At 47.5% G+C, this 19,032-nt stretch overlaps 1 protein-coding gene across 1 annotated transcript in view; it reads right to left on the reverse strand.

Moving 5' to 3' along the window:
* The window catches only part of LOC135273191 (collagen alpha-2(VI) chain-like), a 34,583-nt gene extending 15,808 nt beyond the window's left edge, over nucleotides 1-18,775 (reverse strand). The window contains exons 1-10 of the mRNA XM_064372107.1: nucleotides 18,715-18,775; nucleotides 6,175-6,316; nucleotides 5,463-6,061; nucleotides 5,264-5,284; nucleotides 4,567-4,632; nucleotides 1,825-1,878; nucleotides 1,698-1,742; nucleotides 1,342-1,368; nucleotides 1,091-1,117; nucleotides 955-999 (exon numbers count right to left, since the gene is read on the reverse strand). Coding sequence (XP_064228177.1) covers nucleotides 955-999; nucleotides 1,091-1,117; nucleotides 1,342-1,368; nucleotides 1,698-1,742; nucleotides 1,825-1,878; nucleotides 4,567-4,632; nucleotides 5,264-5,284; nucleotides 5,463-6,061; nucleotides 6,175-6,289 — 999 coding nt within the window. The 5' untranslated portion in view covers nucleotides 6,290-6,316; nucleotides 18,715-18,775. The remainder of the gene's footprint in view (nucleotides 1-954; nucleotides 1,000-1,090; nucleotides 1,118-1,341; nucleotides 1,369-1,697; nucleotides 1,743-1,824; nucleotides 1,879-4,566; nucleotides 4,633-5,263; nucleotides 5,285-5,462; nucleotides 6,062-6,174; nucleotides 6,317-18,714) is intronic.
* Nucleotides 18,776-19,032: the final 257 nt, after the last annotated feature.

The following is a 19,032-nucleotide window of genomic DNA, read 5'->3' on the forward strand; positions in this document are numbered from 1 at the left end:
TGGGCACAGAGGACGTTCCCCTCTGGAGGAGGGCAGAGCTAGAGCTCCCCAGAAGGAGTGGGTGGGGCTCTCCTGTGGCTCCAGCAGGGAGGGGGTGGGCTTGTTGCCGGCCTCTGTGGGCAGCTGTGGAACCGCCCCAAGACAGGACGTGCAGCCTTGAATTAGATGCAGGCTGGTGAAGCCTGGAAGTTGGAGTGACCTTGCACAGCGTGTGTGTGCGTGTGTGCGTGCGTGCACGTGCGTGTTGGTGTGCATGTGTGCAAGTTTGTGTGCACACGTGTGCACGTGTGATGCATGTGGGTGTGTGCACACACGTGTGCGTTGTGGTGGGTGTGATATGTGTGTGTGCATGTGCGTGTGCATGTCTGTGTGGTGTGTGGGTGTTTGCACATGTGTGTGTGCATGTGTGTGTGATGTGTGTGGGTGTTTGTGTGTGTATGTGTGTGTGATGTGTGTGGGTGTATGCATGTGCATGTGTTTATGGGTGTGTGCATGTGTGTGGTGCATGGGTGTGCATGCACGTGTGTGGTATGTGTGGTGCGTGGATGTCTGTGTGCACGCAAGTGTGTGTGGGCATGTGTGTGCATATGTATATGTGTGATGTGTGTGGGTGTGTGCATGCACGTGTGTATGTGCATGTGTGTGGGTGTGTGCGTGTGTGGGTGTTTGTGTGCATGTGTGCATGTGCGAGTGTGCTCCTGTGTGCATGGGTGTGGCGTGTGTGTGGTGCATGGGTGTGTGCAAGCACGTGTGTGTGCATGTGTGTGGATGTTTGTGTGCATGCACGTGTGTGCATGTGCATGTGTGGGGGTGTTTGCGTGTGCATGCATGTGTGTGTGCATGTGCAAGCGTGTTTGTGTGTGCACACACGTGTGTGTAAGCTGATAGCTCAGACTTGATCTGAGGGCTCTGCAGAGGCTGGAGGCCCAGCTGTGAGCCTGAGGCTCCCTCTACCTTCTGTCCATCGGTCCCATTCTTGCCAGCCAGGCCGGAGGCCCCCTGGAGAGAGGAAGAGCGGACTCCGTTAGCCCCGGTCCTTCTGCCCTCTGAGTAGCAGAAAGAAGGGGCTCTGCCCACCCTGCCAGCCTACCTTGCGACCGTCGGCTCCAAATTCGCCCTGCAGAAGGAAAGTCAGGGCAGTTAGCTTGGTGTCTCAAAGCATCATGGGCATTGCTGTCTCTGGGGGGGCCAAGCTCAAGGCCACAGGATCCCCCAGAAACCCCCAAAGCTACCACTGAGAAAAGCCCAGCCTGGTGCCCCAGGAGCAATGACGGGCTTCAGCAAGCACTGCGAGGTGGGTCTGGTCTGGGCCAAGGCGATGCAGGTCTCAGGTCTGTTAGCCTTCTCTCCTTTGAAGCCAGGAACACCCTGGGGGCAGGAGGAGAGAGGGGCGTTAGTGAGGGGCTCTGCGGAGACACAGGAAGGGAAGGGCTGGCCCTGCAGGCTGAGGGGAGTGCTCCGGGGGCTGCTGGCATCCGGAATTCTCGACAAAGAGTCTGTGGAGGAGGCTGAGCCCAGAGTTGGGCCAGAGGCTGGGTTTTGGGGCGGCCATCAAGCTATCGAGGCGCTTCTGTTCCTTGGTAGCTGGCAGGAGGGTGGTAGGGGCTGGGGCTGAGGCTGAGGCTGGGCTCGGGGGGAGCCTGCCTGGCAGTGCTGGGGCCGCATGGTGGAGCCAGGCCCTTGTCGAGCTCACTCACCTTGGGTCCTGGGAATCCAATGGGGCCTTCGATGCCTGGGTCTCCCTGTGAAGGACAAAGCAGCTGTGTGAGCCCATCCCTGGGCGCTGGGCTGCAGGCAAGGCAGGTGTGGGGCAAGGACACTCACCTGTCTTCCCTTCTGGCCTGGCTCTCCCGGCTCACCCATGTTGCCCTTGGCACCCTGAAAGCAGACAACAGAGAAAAGGGTAAACTGAGGCAGGGTTGGCAGGTGGGGACCCCACCCAGGTGGAGATGTCTTGGTGTCAGCTGCTCCCCAGGGGCCCAGCCTCTGTCAGACTGGGGCTTGCTTTGACTCATTTCTTCCAGCTCTGAGGGAAGCTTCCCAGAAAACCACCTGCAAGATGGAGCCAGAACAGCAGCCTGGGGGTGGGGTGCCTGGCCCATGGCGGGTGCCTTCTGCACCCAGGGGCTGTGACCATGGCCAACACTGGCCTCCAATTCTCCAGTGATGCCCAGGTCTCATCACTACAAAGATTAATTCCTTTATCTAAGTCACTTTAGACAGATTAGGACTTCAGAAAACCACATAAAGTTTACACTCCCTTGGAATTAAAATTTTAACCTATGACACAGAATTTTATTGAATAAGTTCATCTATTTATTGATATGCTCCCAATTTAAGTGCAAAGAGGAGGAGAGGAAAGGGGAGGAATTAGGAGGTCAAAGGGAAGAAAAGGGGGGACACTCAGGGCAGGGGGTGAGGTGGGCAGAGGCTTCTGGAACACCACAGCTGTGCTCTGTCCTGGGCTCCCATTGGCACCTTGTCACCCCTCAAACTCTAACCACTAGTGATCCCTGTGGCAGCCTCCAGTGGCCCTGCCCACAGGACGGGTCATTGCACCTCTCTGTGCAGTCAAGGCTGCCCCAAGTGGCAAATTCATTGCCAGCTGTGGTGGGGTAGGCATTGCCGCCAGGATTGGAGAAGCCAGGGAAGGAGGTGGCAGGATTTGGCCTGCAGCCTGGAGATGTCTCATCTTGGAGAAAGTACATCCAGAAACCTCCTGGTTTAGACAGCTGTCATCCAAATTTAGAGAAACACGAGCTACTTAGCAGTGACTTCCTCTGTAACGGCCAGTTCCTTATTTCTTCTCCTCAGAAGGTGCTCTCTCCTCCTACGCCTTTCTTCATAATTTTTGACAGATGTGAATTACTGGAGTTTCACATACTCTGTTAGTGAGTTTTTCAAGGATTTTATTTTATGTACCTGTTAGGAAAACGTGTGGGTAACAGACGCCATGGGCACCGAGGAGGAAGAACTGTCCAGACCCCGGGTACAATTAGTGCATGAGGAATATCTTACAGTGTTATTACTCAGCTGTTTCCTTTATATATAATCATACCTTAGTTTATAGAATCAGTGCCTGAAGCATAACTTACTGCTTACATATATCTAGTTTATATATCATACTTAATACTTATATCTGGCATACTTAGTTCCATATAATCTTTCTATATAATCATACAGGTGTTGTAGCCGGAGCTGCACTGACACATTCAGTGCTGATTTATGGAATCCTTCCATATAACCATATGGTAGTTTGTAGCAGGAGGAATGCCTAGAGCAGTCACAGAACAGAAGCCGTACATGGGAAAACAGCCAGACCAGGACGAGAACCAAAGACCCGGCACACGCTGTATGGCAGGCTTGGAGCAGGAGCCTCTCCTCCTGATAAAGGAGTTGTAGCACCTTGCGTCCAGTTCCTGTGGAAAGTCGGCCTCAGGCCTGAGATCCTGGAAGTAACCGAGGGAGAGGAACCCCTCTGGTGTGACCACTCACGGTGGCTGTACACCCTGTCAGTCTTTTCTCGCTTCTGTGCTGGCTCAAAGAATCCTCCCATAAATATCTTAAGAGAAGAGCACAAGTCTGTCAGCTCCCACTGCATTGGCTTAGAGTATCCTTCTGTTAGAAATCCTTTGAAGTCTCCAGCCCCCAGATAAGAAGTGTTGCGCATGACACCTGTTGCACACAGCCCACCTCCTTGCCTCGGTGACCTAACGGGGGTGGACGCCTTTTCTGCACACGACCCTCTACTACTGCACACGGCACGGCATGGACCCCTACTGCACACGCCCCACCTCTACTGCACACGGCCCACCTCCTTGCCTCGGTGACCTAACGGGGGTGGACGCCTTTTCTGCACACGACCCTCTACTACTGCACATGGCACAGGCCCCTACTGTGTACGGCCCCCCTCTCTGCCCAGGTGACATATGGGGTGGCCCCCTCACTTGTGACTCACGTGATTATGTGTGCCCTATCGCTAAGCCTGTAGATGATGACCTGACTTAGGACCTTTGCCCCTGCCTGTACCTAATAAATACATATATTTCTGCGTGTTCAGTGCCTCGCCTGTCCCCGCTCATAGGTGGTGTGGCCCCCAAGTCCAGCTGCTCTTCCCCAGTTCTTCAGTGTCCTGTTTCCTGCTCGGATCCTGCACCTCAGCACAGTGCAAGGGACACCCCACGACCCTGTGGTGCCCAACAGCCCTACAAAACACAGGGACATTCAAACCAGACTCCCTAAAACTACTTACGTAATGAACCACAAAAGAGGTTCGTTCATATCAATGAGCAATCATATTTTAACTGTAATGCATCTCACATTTTATTTACTTACTTGAAGATGCTTGCTTACAAAAGCATTTTAATGGCATAGCTTAATAATTTTTTAAAAGTTTCTGCTTTTCTCAATATACCATTTAAAAGGAATTAGACAAAAAAGAATTTTAGTTCCTCTAGGGTCAGAAGTATTGAGACCATCGGAGGCACGGCTGGCCTTAAATGTGGATTTCAAAATAAATCGGGGCTTCCCAGTGAGCAGATCCCACGGGCGGTCTGGGCATCTTACCTTCTGTCCACGGTAGCCCTTGGGGCCAGGGGGCCCAGGGATTTCCAGGCAGCTCACCTTGTAGCACTGAAACGAGGAAGCAGAGACAGACGGTCACATGGGTGGGACAGTCCCCAGGTGGCAGGGCAGGGGCTCAGCACGTGTAGCCCACGACCCTCGGCAGGGGCCAAGGAGACGCTGAGATGCCCTGAGACCCCGGGCTGGGCTGAAGGAGCAGACGTGGGGCGCTGTGAGGCTCCGCCCCCACCAGGGACAAGCCAGAGAGTTTGGTTATGTCAAGTGTTCTAAGCAAGTTCTGGAAAACCAAGGCTGGCTTAAGCCATGACAGAAAACAGAAGGGAAGAAAGGCTGGGACCCGACGGTGCCAGTTCCTTCCCCATGACCTGCTGGGCTGGGCTTGGGCCTTGAGTCCCGGGCGGATGGACCCTGCCCGCCTGGGGGCCGGACCCTCGACTGCTCCTTGTAACACGTGCTCTGTGGGTGACCCTAACGCTGATCCCCAGGGGATCTAAACAGCCTGGCTTTGGCCGGGAGCCAGCTGTCCAGACCCAAAGGCCTCAGGTCCAACGCGGAGCAGGGGGCTCCCTCTGCTCCTCTCATCTGTCCAGCCTGGAGGTGCCAGGAGTTGGCAGCCCAGCGTGCTCATGTCTGCTGTGTCAGAGGTCGCCAGCATGGGCAGGAAAGGACGCCCACTCACCTCTCCGTAGGCTTCATGTTTCTGCAGAAAAGATGGAAGTGCTGGTTAGCTCTGGGGTGGCTGCACCTTGAGTCTGGGTGGGGGTCGAGGGACACCTGCGTGGCCCAGGTCCTGCCCGGAGCCTCCTCCTTCTGCCTCCGGGTAAAGTGAGGCTGGGAGTGGGTGGACTCCCCACCGCCGCCCGCGGCCCGTGGCTCACCATGACCTGGATGATGCGGTTGATGTTGTCCTGGTCGATCTCGGTGGAGTCGGGCAGCATGGTGGCGTAGTCGCTGCGGTAGAGCTCGTGTGGCGTGCTGGCGATCTCCCGCAGGCCCTGCTCCTTCAGGTTCTGGTTGGGGGCCACCGCGAACAGCCGGATGCCCTCCTCACGGGCCCGCTCGGCCTGCAGCTTGATGCCGCCACAGGGGCTGCCGGTGACGTGGCCGTCGGTGATGACCACGGCGAAGCGGACGGTGCCCTTGCTCCCGTGCAGCCGGATCTGCTCCGTCATGTTGGCCAGCGTGCAGTCGGTGAACGTGCCGCGGCGGAAGGAGCTGATGCCCTGCAGGCTCCTGATGAAGGAGGCCCGGTCGCTGCCCGGCGGGCTGAACACCTCCACCTGGTCGGAGAAGTGCAGGCCGCCGTAGCGCCAGCTCAGCGCCACCTGGTCCAGGTAGAACTCGTTCTGCAGCTGGCTGATGAACTGTGGCACGAACTGCTTCATGTGGAAGAGCAGGATGTCCGTGGGGGACTGCATGGTGACGCTCTCCGACGTGTCCAGCACGAAGTACACGTTGATGGGGCAGTCGGTCTTCTCTGTGGGGGCACAGGACCTGTCTCGAGCCAGCCCCGACTCCTGGTCCCGTGCCTGTGGTTTGTCCTGACTGCCCCCTGCACGCCCTGAGCCCCCGGACCCCAACCTCTGGCACCTGGGCAGTTGTTGTTTCTCTCGGCTGTGTCTGGTGAGATGACCTCCTGCTGCTGGGCCCAGATGACCCCCAGGATTCCCCAGAGCAGGAGCGTGGAGCGCGGACCCTGGAGCATCTCGGCGGGAGCTGTGGCCTTGAAGTCCTGCAAGGAGGGTGGGGTCACTGCGGATGCCCCATGCCCCCCTCCTGCACCCCTCCCCATGGCAGGTGCACACACAAGGTCGGTGGGATCAGGGGCACTGCCCTCAGTCTTTAAGGAAGCAGGGTCTGCGCCTGGCGCACACCGTCACCAGCATCTGGACTCGGGGGCTGTGCCCTCTCGCTCTGCCCTGGGTGGGATTTGGGTGTTCAAGGCCCCTCCATGCCCTCCAGAGCTGGGTGGAGTAGGCAGTTGGGCCGCTGGCACGGAATGGAATGGAGCACCACTGTCTGGAGCCCGCCCCCCTGCCCGGGGCTGTCTCGGAAGCAGCACAGAGGGGAGGGCGGGCGAAAGATGCCAGCTTCCCCACACGGGCTCCTCTGTAGAGCCAGGCACTCTCTCTCCAGCCTGGCTCCAATCCCTTTAAACAGGACCTTCATAAGGAGGGGGGAGGACCCTGTGAAGTGTGGGGACATGGCCATCATTAGCCTGGTTTTCCTTTCTGCAGGTCTGTCCTCCCTGGTGCCCTGTGGCTTGGCCTGAGCTCCAGCTCCAGGAGGCCGTCAGGAAGGGCCTCGTGCCTGCTGGCTCCGCAGAGTGGGGCTGGCAGTAGCTGGGTGGAATGGGCACAGGGCTGGTTCCGAGCATGTAGATCCAGGACGATGCAGGGGTCTGAGTGCTGCCCTCCCCCCGGTGCAGACGGATGCGTGTCCTAGCACTGGAACCGGGGAGGGGCTGCAGGAGAGGGCCCTGAAGGGTTGCTGTGATGCTGCGGCTTCGTCAATGACGAGGTGACGCAGGCCAGACCCACCGAGCCTGGGGCCCGGGGAGGAATGAAGTCCCTTCACAAACGCCAGCTCAGGCAGTTTGTGGGTGAGTTCTTTCACGCTTTCAAGGACTAGCACTTCTATGCTATTTAGCTTGTTTTAGAACATACAAAGACAAACATTTTCCCAATTCATTTTTAAACCTGGCATAACCCGTGACCAAAGCTTGATTAAAACAAAATCCCTAAAAGTAACTCTACAGATAAATATCACTATAAATATTACTGATGGCAGTGGCATGCCATCTGGTGTGGCCGCTGCCATCACGCTGGCTGCTTGGGGAAGGCACGGGGAAGAGGCAGACACCCCCCAACCCCGCAGACTGCCTCCCTGGGGGCTGCTGCGATGAGGCCGGGTCGGGTGGCATGCCGGGTGAAGGGGAGCTTGCAGCGGCGTCGCCCCTGCCCGGGATGCAGGCCTAGGTCCAGTAAAGGCCTGGGGTGAGAGAGTGTGGCCAGGTGCCAAGCTCCGTGGAGCCAGCAGGAGCTGGGACAAGTGGGAGCCCTGCCCCTTCCAGGTTGGTGGTGCGGGAGCTCCTTGGGCACAAATGCAGCCACCTAAGTCGTGGCTGTGATCCGGGCCTCGTGCTCCGTGGAGCAGGCAGGAGCCTGCCCCACCCCGGCGCAGCTGGAGCAGCCAAAACTAGGGCTGCTGATCCAGGCATCCCTGCACTCTTGGGGGGCCAGGGAAGGCCCCTCTTGCCCTTGTAGGCTTGGGTGCCTGCTCCTGCTGCCCAGCCTCTTCCCGCTCCAGACACCCGCTCCAGTCTCAGAGCAGAGTCGGGGCAGAGCCCAGGTGCTGTCACAGCCTGGCTGTGTGTGCACATGCTTGCGGCCATGCTGACATGCCAGCCCCCTGCTGCTTTGGCCCCTTCAGACTTTGGGCACTGAGGAGCGCAGGAGGGGAAGCTTGTGGGGGGTGCTGAGGGCAGCTGGGTGCTGGCCTGCAGGTGCCCCTTGGTGCCAGCAGCCTGGGCACCATGGATGGCTGCAGGAGGCAGACAGGCTCCTGGGAAGAAAGAGGTGGGTCCCCAGTGAAGTCCCACCTTCCCGCTGGGGCAGGTCTGAAGCCTGGGGGCCAGGCTGCCAGTTCTATGGACTTGAGGGGGCACTCATGGTGCTTTTTTCTAGGCCTGCACATGGCTGCCCATGGACCAATCAGCACACACTTCCCCACTCTGAGGCCCACAAAAGCCCCAGGCTGATTCAGAGCAGGGCACAGGGTGGGACAACCAGCTGCAGAGAGGAGCTACCCTCTCCAGGGCCTCCTCTCTGCTGAGAGCTGAACACTTGACAAGGCAACCTGCCTACAGAGAGGGCTGCCCGCTGCGGGTCTCCTGTGAGCCGTCCTAACATTCAGTAAAGCTTCCCTTTGTCTTGCTCACCCTCCACTTGTCTGCGTACCTCATTCTTCCTGCATACAGGACAAGAACTTGGGCAAAGGTGCCACCAGCCACAGAGGATTCAGGCCAGAAAAGTAACACCCTAAAGATCCCATAACGTTATCACAAAAATCCTAGCCAATCTTAAAAACTAAGATCTAATAGTATGTTAAGGGCCGCTATACCAGAACTATAATAGGAAGTTGGTTAAAAATACAGTGATTCCACAAACACTAGGGAATATGTTAATATCACATCAACATAAGAAGAAGAAAATATGCAATTGCTTCAGTAGGTCCCCAAAACGTCCATTTCTAATTAAGAAGCAATAACAACCAGACAAGGTAGAACCTGTAAGAAATTTGGGAGTAGAAATAACGTTATAAAGGATACACATTTCAAATCAAGAGCTCACATCGTATTTTACAGGAAAAGCTAAAGTAGTGGTTCTTATCTTTGTGGTCATGGACCTTTTAAGAGTCTAGACAATTTCACCTTACTGAAATGCATAGATACTCATATACAGAAATTATGTACAGGAATTTGGGGATTCCATTCATAGATCTAACCCTGGGTTAAAAATTCCTGCACGAGAAGGATGATGCTTATTAGATGCTTATTAGGTGCATTAAAAAAACGGGGTGGGGGAAAGAATGCTGATCTTACTCTACTATTCAGTGTTGCGTTGGAAGCCAATGCAATAAGACAGTAAAAAGAAACGAAGCATAAATGTTGGAAAAGAAGAGACAAAGCTGTCCTTGTTAAAGATAGGATCGTCTACCCAGAAAATCAACTGAACAAAGTTTTTTTTTTAAAGTGAAAGCGAGGGAGAGAAAGAAAGCAGGGGAGAGAAAGACAATGAATTTAGTGAGTCACTTAGATAAATATACTATTGATGAAAAGAGTCAAATTCTGTAAAATATTTGAAGAGATTTATTCTGAGCCAAATATGAATGATCATGGCCTGTGACACGGCTCTCAGGAGGTCCTGAGAACATGTGCCCAAGGTGGCTGGGGTACAGCTAGGTTTTATTCATTTTAGGGAGGCATGAGCCATCAATCAAATACATTTGAGAAATACATTGGTTTGGTCCAGAAAGGCGGGACAATTCAAAGTGGGGAGGGGCAGCTTCCAGACTACAGGAGAATTTAAACATTTTCTGGTTGACAATTGATTGAGTTTGTCTAAAGACCTGGGATTAATAGAAAGGAAATGTTCAGGTTAAGATAAAAGATTGTGGAGACCAGGGTTCTTTTGAAGTCTTATAGTGGCTGCCCTTAGAAACAATAGATGACAAATGTTTCCTATTCAGATCTTTAAAACGTGCTAGACTCTTAATATCTTCAGGATTGGGAAGGCCTGGAAGAAAAAGATCTAGCTATGTTACTAGAGATTCTTTACAGATGCAAATTTTCCCCAATAAAGGATGGCTTTGCAGGGCCATTTCAAAATGTGGCAAAGAAATATTTTTGGTGGTAAAATATTTTGATTTTCTTCTTTGTCACATAATGTTATGCCAGAGTCAGACTGGAAAGTAAGTCATGACATACAGCGTTAGATAAAACCCATCTGATGAGAATGATGGTTTGTAGGGCATGACTCTCCAGACCCCTTAGATAGGAATATAGGCAAGATAAGAAAACCAGAACTTAGTCCTCAATATACAAAGAGTTATTGATATTCTTCTATCAGTAACAACCAGTTAGAAAACGTTGCAGAAAAAATGCTATTTACACTAGCAATAAAAACAACAAAAACTCAAGGAATTAACTGAATAAAAATGTGCAAGACTTAGGAAAAAAACTCAATTTTTTTTTTTTTTTTTTAGGAATATATTGGAGAAACAAACCTTGTTTTGGATAAGAAACCATCCCACTATCTTAAACTGATATTTAAAAATATCAGTTATTTCTTGGCCGGGCGCGGTGGCTCAAGCCTGTAATCCCAGCACTTTGGGAGGCCGAGGCGGGTGGATCACGAGGTCAAGAGATCGAGACCATCCTGGTCAACATGGTGAAACCCTGTCTCTACTAATACAAAAAAAAAATTAGCTGGGCATGGTGGCGCGTGCCTGTAATCCCAGCTACTCAGGAGGCTGAGGCAGGAGAATTGCCTGAACCCAGGAGGTGGAGGTTGCGGTGAGCCGAGATCGCGCCATTGCGCTCCAGCCTGGGTAACAAGAGCAAAACTCCGGCTCAAAAAAAAAAAAAAAAAAAAAAAAAAAAATCAGTTATTTCTAAATGAATCTATAATTGAATGTAATTTTAATTAAAATTTCCAAGAAATTGTTTTTGCTTTTTTTGTGGATAGGAGTTTGCAAAATGAAAGTTTCACTTGGAAGTAAAAGCAAGAGTAGTTGAGCAAAATAAAAATAAAGAGTGATGAGAAAACTTGTGCTATCAAGTGCAAATGAAACAATAAAATCACAGTTTTGGTTTTGGTGCCGGAACAGGCCGATAGTACACACAACAATGGGCATAACAACACATGAGAGCTTAAAAACACACGAGAACCTAATTAGCAACGCACGAGAGCTTAACAATGCACGAGAGCTTAACACACGAGAGCTTAACAACACACGAGAACCTAATAACGCACGAGAGCTTAACGCACGAGAGCTTAACAACACACGAGAACCTAACAACACATGAGAGCTTAACAACACACGAGAACCTAACAATGCATGAGAACTTAACAACGCACGAGAGCTTAACACACGAGAACTTAACAACACACGAGAACCTAATAACGCACGAGAGCTTAACGCACGAGAGCTTAACAATGCACGAGAGCTTAACGCACGAGAGCTTAACAACACACGAGAACCTAATAACGCACGAGAGCTTAACGCACGAGAGCTTAACAATGCACGAGAGCTTAACACACGAGAGCTTAACAACACACGAGAACCTAACAACACACGAGAGCTTAACAACACACGAGAACCTAACAATGCATGAGAACTTAACAACGCATGAGAGCTTAACACACGAGAGCTTAACAACACACGAGAACCTAATAACGCACGAGAGCTTAACGCACGAGAGCTTAACAATGCACGAGAGCTTAACACACGAGAGCTTAACAACACACGAGAACCTAATAACGCACGAGAGCTTAATGCACGAGAGCTTAACAACACACGAGAACCTAACAACACACGAGAACCTAATAACGCACGAGAGCTTAACGCACGAGAGCTTAACAACACACGAGAACCTAACAACGCACGAGAGCTTAACAATGCACGAGAGCTTAAAAACACACGAGAACCTAACAACACATGAGAACCTAACAAGACACGAGAGCTTAACAACACACGAGAACCTAATAATGCACGAGAACTTAACAACACACGAGAACTTAACAACGCACGAAAGCTTAACACACGAGAACCTAACAACACACGAGAACCTAACAATACACGAGAACCTAACAACACATGAGAGCCTAACAACGCATGAGAACCTAACAACACACGAGAACCTAACAATACACGAGAACCTAACAACGCATGAGAACCTAACAACACACGAGAACCTAACAGTACACGAGAACCTAACAACACACGAGAACCTAACAACACACGAGAGCTTAAAAACACACGAGAACCTAACAACACATGAGAGCTTAACAACGCACGAGAGCTTAACAACGCACGAGAACCTAACAACGCATGAGAGCCTAACAACACACGAGAGCCTAAAAACACACGAGAACCTAATAACACGAGAGCTTAACAATGCACGAGAACCTAACAACACGCGAGAGCTTAACAACACACAAGAACCTGACAACACACGAGAGCTTAACAACACGCGAGAGCTTAACAACACATGGAACTTAACAATGCACGAGAGCTTAACAACACACGAGAACCTAACAACACAGGAGAACTTAACAACATGTGAGAACTTCGGCTATGACACGGTGGCCTCTCAGAATGGTGGAAGCAGGCTGGGATGGGGGCTCACCCTGTGACTGGAAATAAAGTTAATCCTACCTCACATGGTACACCCAAATAAATTTCAGGAAAAGTAAGTATCTGAGGGCAAAACATGAACCAAAGGGTCTTTGAAGAAAACAGAATGTATAAAATGTCAATGAAAAATCGATAATTATTTAGTACCAGATACTGTCCCACATCCCTTCATTTACCATTCACCGTTGGACCTGTGACCTTGGACACAGGTACTATTGTCATCCCCACTCCAACAGCTGAGGAAACCAAGGCCTAGTGTAGGTGACTTGCCCAAGGCACTCAGCTGATAGCTGACGTCTGAAGTCTGGCAGTGTGGGCTCAAGTCTGCACTCTTGATACTGAGCTCCCACATATGACCATCATTCCAACAAAAGCAACACGTGCAGGCTGGAAGCGACTAAGAGCCAGCAACAATCTTCCCAATGTAAGACATGGTTATTAGGTGCATAATTATTCATAATTATTACATCTTGCTGTATCGAGCCTTTTATTAATATATAATGTCCTTTTCCTCTTGTAACCTTTTCTGATTGAAAGCCTGTTTTTCCTGATGTTAGCATAGCTACTCTTGCTCTCTTTTGGTTACTGTTTGCATAGCATATCATTGCCCATCCTTTCACTGTCAACCTATTTATATTTTTGGATATAAGGTGAATCTCTTGTAGAGAGCATATAGTTGAATTTGGCTTTCTAAATCCATTCTGCCAATCTCTGTCTTTTTGCAGAGAGAGTTTGGAGAGTTTAATCCATTTACATTTAAAGTAATTACTGATAAAGAGGGACTTCTTTAATTTTGCATTTGTTTTCTGTATACCTTATAGATTTTTTTTTGGTCCCCTCCAGTATTACTGTCTTCTTTTGTGTTTAATTTTTTTTGGGGGGTGAAACATTTTAATCCCTTTCTCATTTCCTTTTTAAATTTATTCCTTAGTTATTTTCTTTGTAGTTACCATGGGGATTGCATTTAACATCCTAAAATTGTATCAGTCTAAATTGGATTAATACCAGTTTAGCTTCAATGGCATAATAAAACTCTCCTCCTTGAATGGCTCTGTCCCCAGCCCTTTTAGTTTTTGATGTCACAAAATTATACTGAGGAAGAAGACCCCCTTCTCCGAGCCTGTGCTTGGAGAAAAGGAGGAAGTAAAAGTTAAAAGTCAGCCAGATGAGGTCAGTGGAAGGACCGGGTGGTGCCACTGGCCAAGTCTAAAGGTTAAAGATTAAACCCCCTACTCTTAACCACAATCTTAGCTATAGATCACTGACATGGTTTGGAGGAATATTCCCCAGAAGGCATTGTTCTTGCTCAACTGCTCAGACCCCTACCTAGTCACGTCTCCCACGCTTGCCTAACGGATCACGACCCTCCCACATGTGTACCTCTTAGATTGTAAGCCTTTAAAAGGGCCAGGATTTTCTTTGTCAGGGAGCTTGGTTGTTAACGCTTTAGCCAGCTGCAGCTCCCAGCCGAATAAACTGCCACTTCCTTCCCCAGTTCGGTGTTTGAGAGGTTTTGTTCATGGCCGCTCTTGCTACAATACCTTTATACATTATGTGGCTAAAACTGTAAACTAATGTTATTTTAAAATAATTAGTCTCTTAAATTATGTTGAAAACAAAAAGCATTACACACCATTGTTACAGCAATACTAACTTTTATAGTTGTCTATAATTTACCTTTACTGAGATATTTACTTACTTAGAGACAAGTCTTGCTCTGTTGCCCAGGCTGGAGTGCAGTGGTGTGGTGATAGTGCACTGTAGTTCCAACCTGCCAGGCCCAAGCAACTCTGCCCCCCCAGCCTCCGAAGTAGTTGGGACCACAGGTATGCGCCACCATGCTCGGCCAATTTTTAAAATTATTTTTATTTTGTAGAGACAGGGTCTCCCTATGTTGCTCAGGCTGGTCTTGAACTCCTGGGCTCAAGTTATCCTCCTGCCTTGGACTCCCAAAGTGATGAGATTACAGGTGTCAGCCACTATTCCTGGCCGAGATCTTCATTTCTTCATACAACTTCGAGTTACTGTCTATCATCCTTTTATTTCAACCTCCAAGACTCCCTTTGGCATTTCCCATAGGGCAGGTCTAGTGGTGATTAACCCTCTCAGCTTTTGTTGATCTGAGAATGTCTTAATTTGTCCCTTACTTTTAAAGGACAGTTTTGCTGGATATGGGCTTCTTGGTAGACAGTATTTATTTTATTTATTTATTTATTTACTTTTGAGACAGTCTTGCATTGTCACCCAGGCTGGAGTGCAATGGCGTGATCTCTGCCCCTCTGTCCCCCAGGTTCAAGGGATTCTCCTGCCTCAGCCTCCCAAGTAGCTGGGATTACAGGTGCCCACCACCATGCCTGGCTAGGTCTTGAACTCCTGACTTCATGATCCAGCCACCTTGACCTCCCAAAGTGCTGGGATTACAGGCATGAGCCACTGCACCCAGGTGACAGTTTTTATTCTTTTAGCACTTTGGATATATTGGTCCACTGCTTTCTGGCCTTCAAAGTTTCTGATCAGAAATCTGCTAAGTCTTATTGAGGATTCCTTACATGTGATGAGTCATTCTCTCTTGCTGTTTTCAAAAGCTTTGTCTGTGGGTTTTGACAATTTGATTAGAATGTTTCAGTGTGGGTCTTTAAGTTCATCCTGATTGGAGTTTTTTGAACTTCTCAGATGGTCATATTCATGTCATTCATCATATTTCAGAAATTTTCAGCCATTATTTCTTTAAATAGTCTCTCTGCTCCCTTTGCTCACTCTTCTTCTGGGGCTCCTACCATGTTTATGCTGGTTTGCTTGATGGTGTGCTACAGGCCCCTTAGGCTCTGTTCACCTTTCTTCAATCTTTTTATTTCTACTCTTCAGACTCAATAATTTCCATTGTCCTACTTCAAGTTCCCTGATTCTTTATTCTGCCTGCTGAAATCTGCCTTTGCATTTCTCTAGTGAATTTTAAATTTCAGTTATTGTACTTTTCAGCTCCAGAATTTCTTTTTGGTTTCTATTTAAGTTTTCTAGCTTTTTATTGACATTTTCATTTGTTCCTACATTGTCTTCTGGACTTTCTCCACATTTTCCCTTAGTTATCTGAGTACCTTTAAGATAGTTCTTTGAAAGCCTTTGTCTAGTAGATCTACCACCAAGTCTTTTTCGCTGACAATTTCTATTGGGGTTTATTTTTTTTTCTTTGAAATAAGAAAGTTTCTTTGTATGTTTTGTGAAATCAGAATCTCTTTCCTCCCCAGATGTTGCCAGTTTTTCTTGTTTTTATCATTTTGACTGTTGTAGGCTGTCTCTGTGCTAGGGATCAACATAAAGTGTAAACTTACGGTCTTTTTAGGTCTTTTCTGAGCCTGTGACTTCCCCTGAGCAAATACAATGACTTTTTAATTTTCTCCAAATATATGGTTGCTTTTCAATCTGCTAGACTTCAATGTCTACCTCTCAAAAGGAGAAAATAGAAAAATGAAGGGAAAAAAGGGTGCCAAGCCCTTTCAATCTCCTGGAAGTTACTTCAACCAGAGGGAGAAGGGCTTGCAATGATGGGGGCAGTTGCAACAACAAAGTCTGTGTCAACAGATTTTGAAAGGTCTACGTTATACAAGACATCTTTTCAGACCACAAGGGAGTAAAGTTGAAAATCAGTAACAAGAACATTTTAAAAATCACAAATTTGTGCAAATTAAATACCTTGTTAAATAACCAAGGATCAAAGAAGAAATCACAAGGGAAATTATAAAATACTTAGAGATGAATGGTAATGAAAACATAAATTTAAAAACTTGTGGTACATGAAAGCAGTGCAAAGGGAGAAACTCCTGACTATACATGCTTACACTGAAAAAGAAAGATCTCAAACAGGAACTTAACTTTACAATGTAAGGAACTAGAAGAAGAACAAATGAAACCCCAAGCTAGCAGAAAGAAGGCAACAATAAAGATCAGACCAGAGATAAACAAAACAGAGAACAGACAAATAATAGAGAAAATAAAATACAACAAAAGTTGGTTCTTTGAAAAGATCAACAGAATCCACCAGCCTTTAGCTAGATGGACTGAAAAAAAGAAGAAAATCAAATTACCAAAATTGTAAGTGAAAGTGGCAACACTGTTACCAATTCCACAGAAATAAAAAATACTGTAAGACTACTACGAGCAACTACATGCCAACAATTTGAATAACACAGATAAAATGGAAAAATTTCCAGAAACACAAAACCTATCAAGACAAAATCATGAAGAAATAGAAAATCTGAATAGACTTATAACTAGCAAGGAGATTGAATCAATAATCAAAAATCTCCTGACAAAGAGCTTCTGGACCTGATGGCTGCACTGGTGAATTCTATGAAACACATAAAGAACTAACACCAAACCCTCTCAAATTTTTTCAAAATACTTGAAGAGAAGGGAACACTATTTAACTCATTCTTGTGAGGCCACCATTACTCTGATACCAAAGCCAGACAAAGATATTGCAAGAGAAGAAAACTGCAATTCCTTATGAAAATTGATGCAAAAATCCTAAAGAAAATACTATTAATAGTAAACTAAATTCAGTATCGTTTGATACAATTAATGAATTGACCAAGTGGGATTTATTTCTGGAATGCAAGGATAGTTCAACATGCAAAAAATCAATCAATGTAACACACATTAACAGAATGAAGGAGGAAAAAAAACCTCTCACGTGGTCATTGCAGTTGATGCAGAGAAGGCATATGACAAAATTCAGTAGCTTTTCGTGACAAAAACGTACAACGAATTAGGAACAGAAGGAAACTACCTCAACATAATAAAAGCCACATTATATGAAAAAGTCACAGTGAACATCATACTCAGTGGTGAAGGACTGAAAGCTTTTCCTCTAAGGTCAGAAATAAAGAAAGGATGCCTGCTTCACTGCTTCTGTTAACACTGTACTGGAAGTTCTAGCCAGAGCAATTGGGCAAGAAAAAGAAAGAAAAGGCATCCAAATTGGAAAGAAAGAAGTAAATCGTCTCTGTTCACTGATGATTTGACCTCATATGTAGAAAACCCTAAGAATTCCACTAAAACTGTTGTAACTAATAAACAAATTCAGCAAAATAGCACAATACATAGTCAACACATAAAAATCAGTTGTATTTCTGTTCACCAACAATGAACAATCCAAAGGAAATTAAGAAAACAATTCTATTTACTATAATATCAAAAAGAATAAAGTACTTAAATTGACTTAGGAGGTGAAAGACTGTACGATGAAAACTACAAAATATTTCTGAAAGAAATTGAAGAAGACGTTAAAAAAGACATCCTTGTTCATGGATTGAAATACTTGTCAATATCACCCAAATTCCAAATATGGAATCTTAAGGGACCCCGAATAGCCAAAACAGACAAACAAACAAACAAAAATCCTTAAAGAAAACAACAAAGCTGGAGGACTCACATCTCCTAATTTCAAAACTTACTACAAAGCTGCAGTCATCAACAGTGAGACACTGGCATCAAGACAGACATACAGACCAACGGAATAAAATAGCCCAGAAAGAAACCCTTGGACATACGACTTTCGAGCAGGCTGCCAAGACCATTAATAAACACAGTCTTTTCAACAAATGGTGTTGAGAAAACTAGATGTCCACATGCAAAAGAATGAAGTTAGACCCTCACCTAATACCATACATAAAAATTAACTCAAAATGGATCCGTGCCCCAGATCTTTAGGTTTTAAGACCTAAAACTTTAAAACCCTTCGAAGAAAACATGGGCAACACCCTCATGACGTTGGTTTGAGCGATGATTTCTTGGGTATGACGATAAGGGCACAGGCAACAAAAGAAAAAATAAATAAACTGGGTGACACCAACATTTAAAAACGTTCTTTGCGTCTATCTAGTGACAGGACACCATCAACAGAGTAAAAAGGCAACCCAGAGAATGAGAGAAAATATCTGTAAGTTGTGTATCTAATAAGAGATTAATATCCAGAATATATAAAGAGCTCCTAAAATTCAACAACAATAAAAACAACCGACCTGATTCAAAAATGGGTCAAGGACTTAAACAGGTATTTCTCCCAAGAGATATATAAATGGCTGATAAGCACGTGACAAGATGCTCAGTGTCACTAATCACGAGGGAAATGCGTCAAAACCACAATCAGGTACCACCTCACACCCACTGGGATGGTTAACATAAAACAAAAAAAAACCCAGAAAATGACACCTATTGGTGCGGATATGGAGAAGCTGGACCTGGGTGCCCCGCTGGTGGGAAACCAAAATGTGCAGCCACTGTGGGAAACTGAGGCAATTCCTCAAAAATACTAAAAAATCGAATGATCTGCAATTGCACTTCCGGGTACACACTCGAAAGAACCGAGAGTAGGATCCGGAAGAATCGTGTGCCTGTCTTCACAGCGGCGTCATTCACGGTGGCAACCCGCGTGTGCAGGGACAGACGGATGTGGATAAACAACAGGTACCCCGTGCAGTAGGACATGATGCAGCGTTAAAAATGAAGGACGTGATAACATACGTTACC

Source organism: Aotus nancymaae, unplaced genomic scaffold (genome assembly GCF_030222135.1).
Source record: "Aotus nancymaae isolate 86718 unplaced genomic scaffold, 86718_ANA_hifiasm-v0.15.2.pri h1tg000348l, whole genome shotgun sequence".
In the NCBI taxonomy this organism is placed as follows: domain Eukaryota; kingdom Metazoa; phylum Chordata; class Mammalia; order Primates; family Aotidae; genus Aotus; species Aotus nancymaae.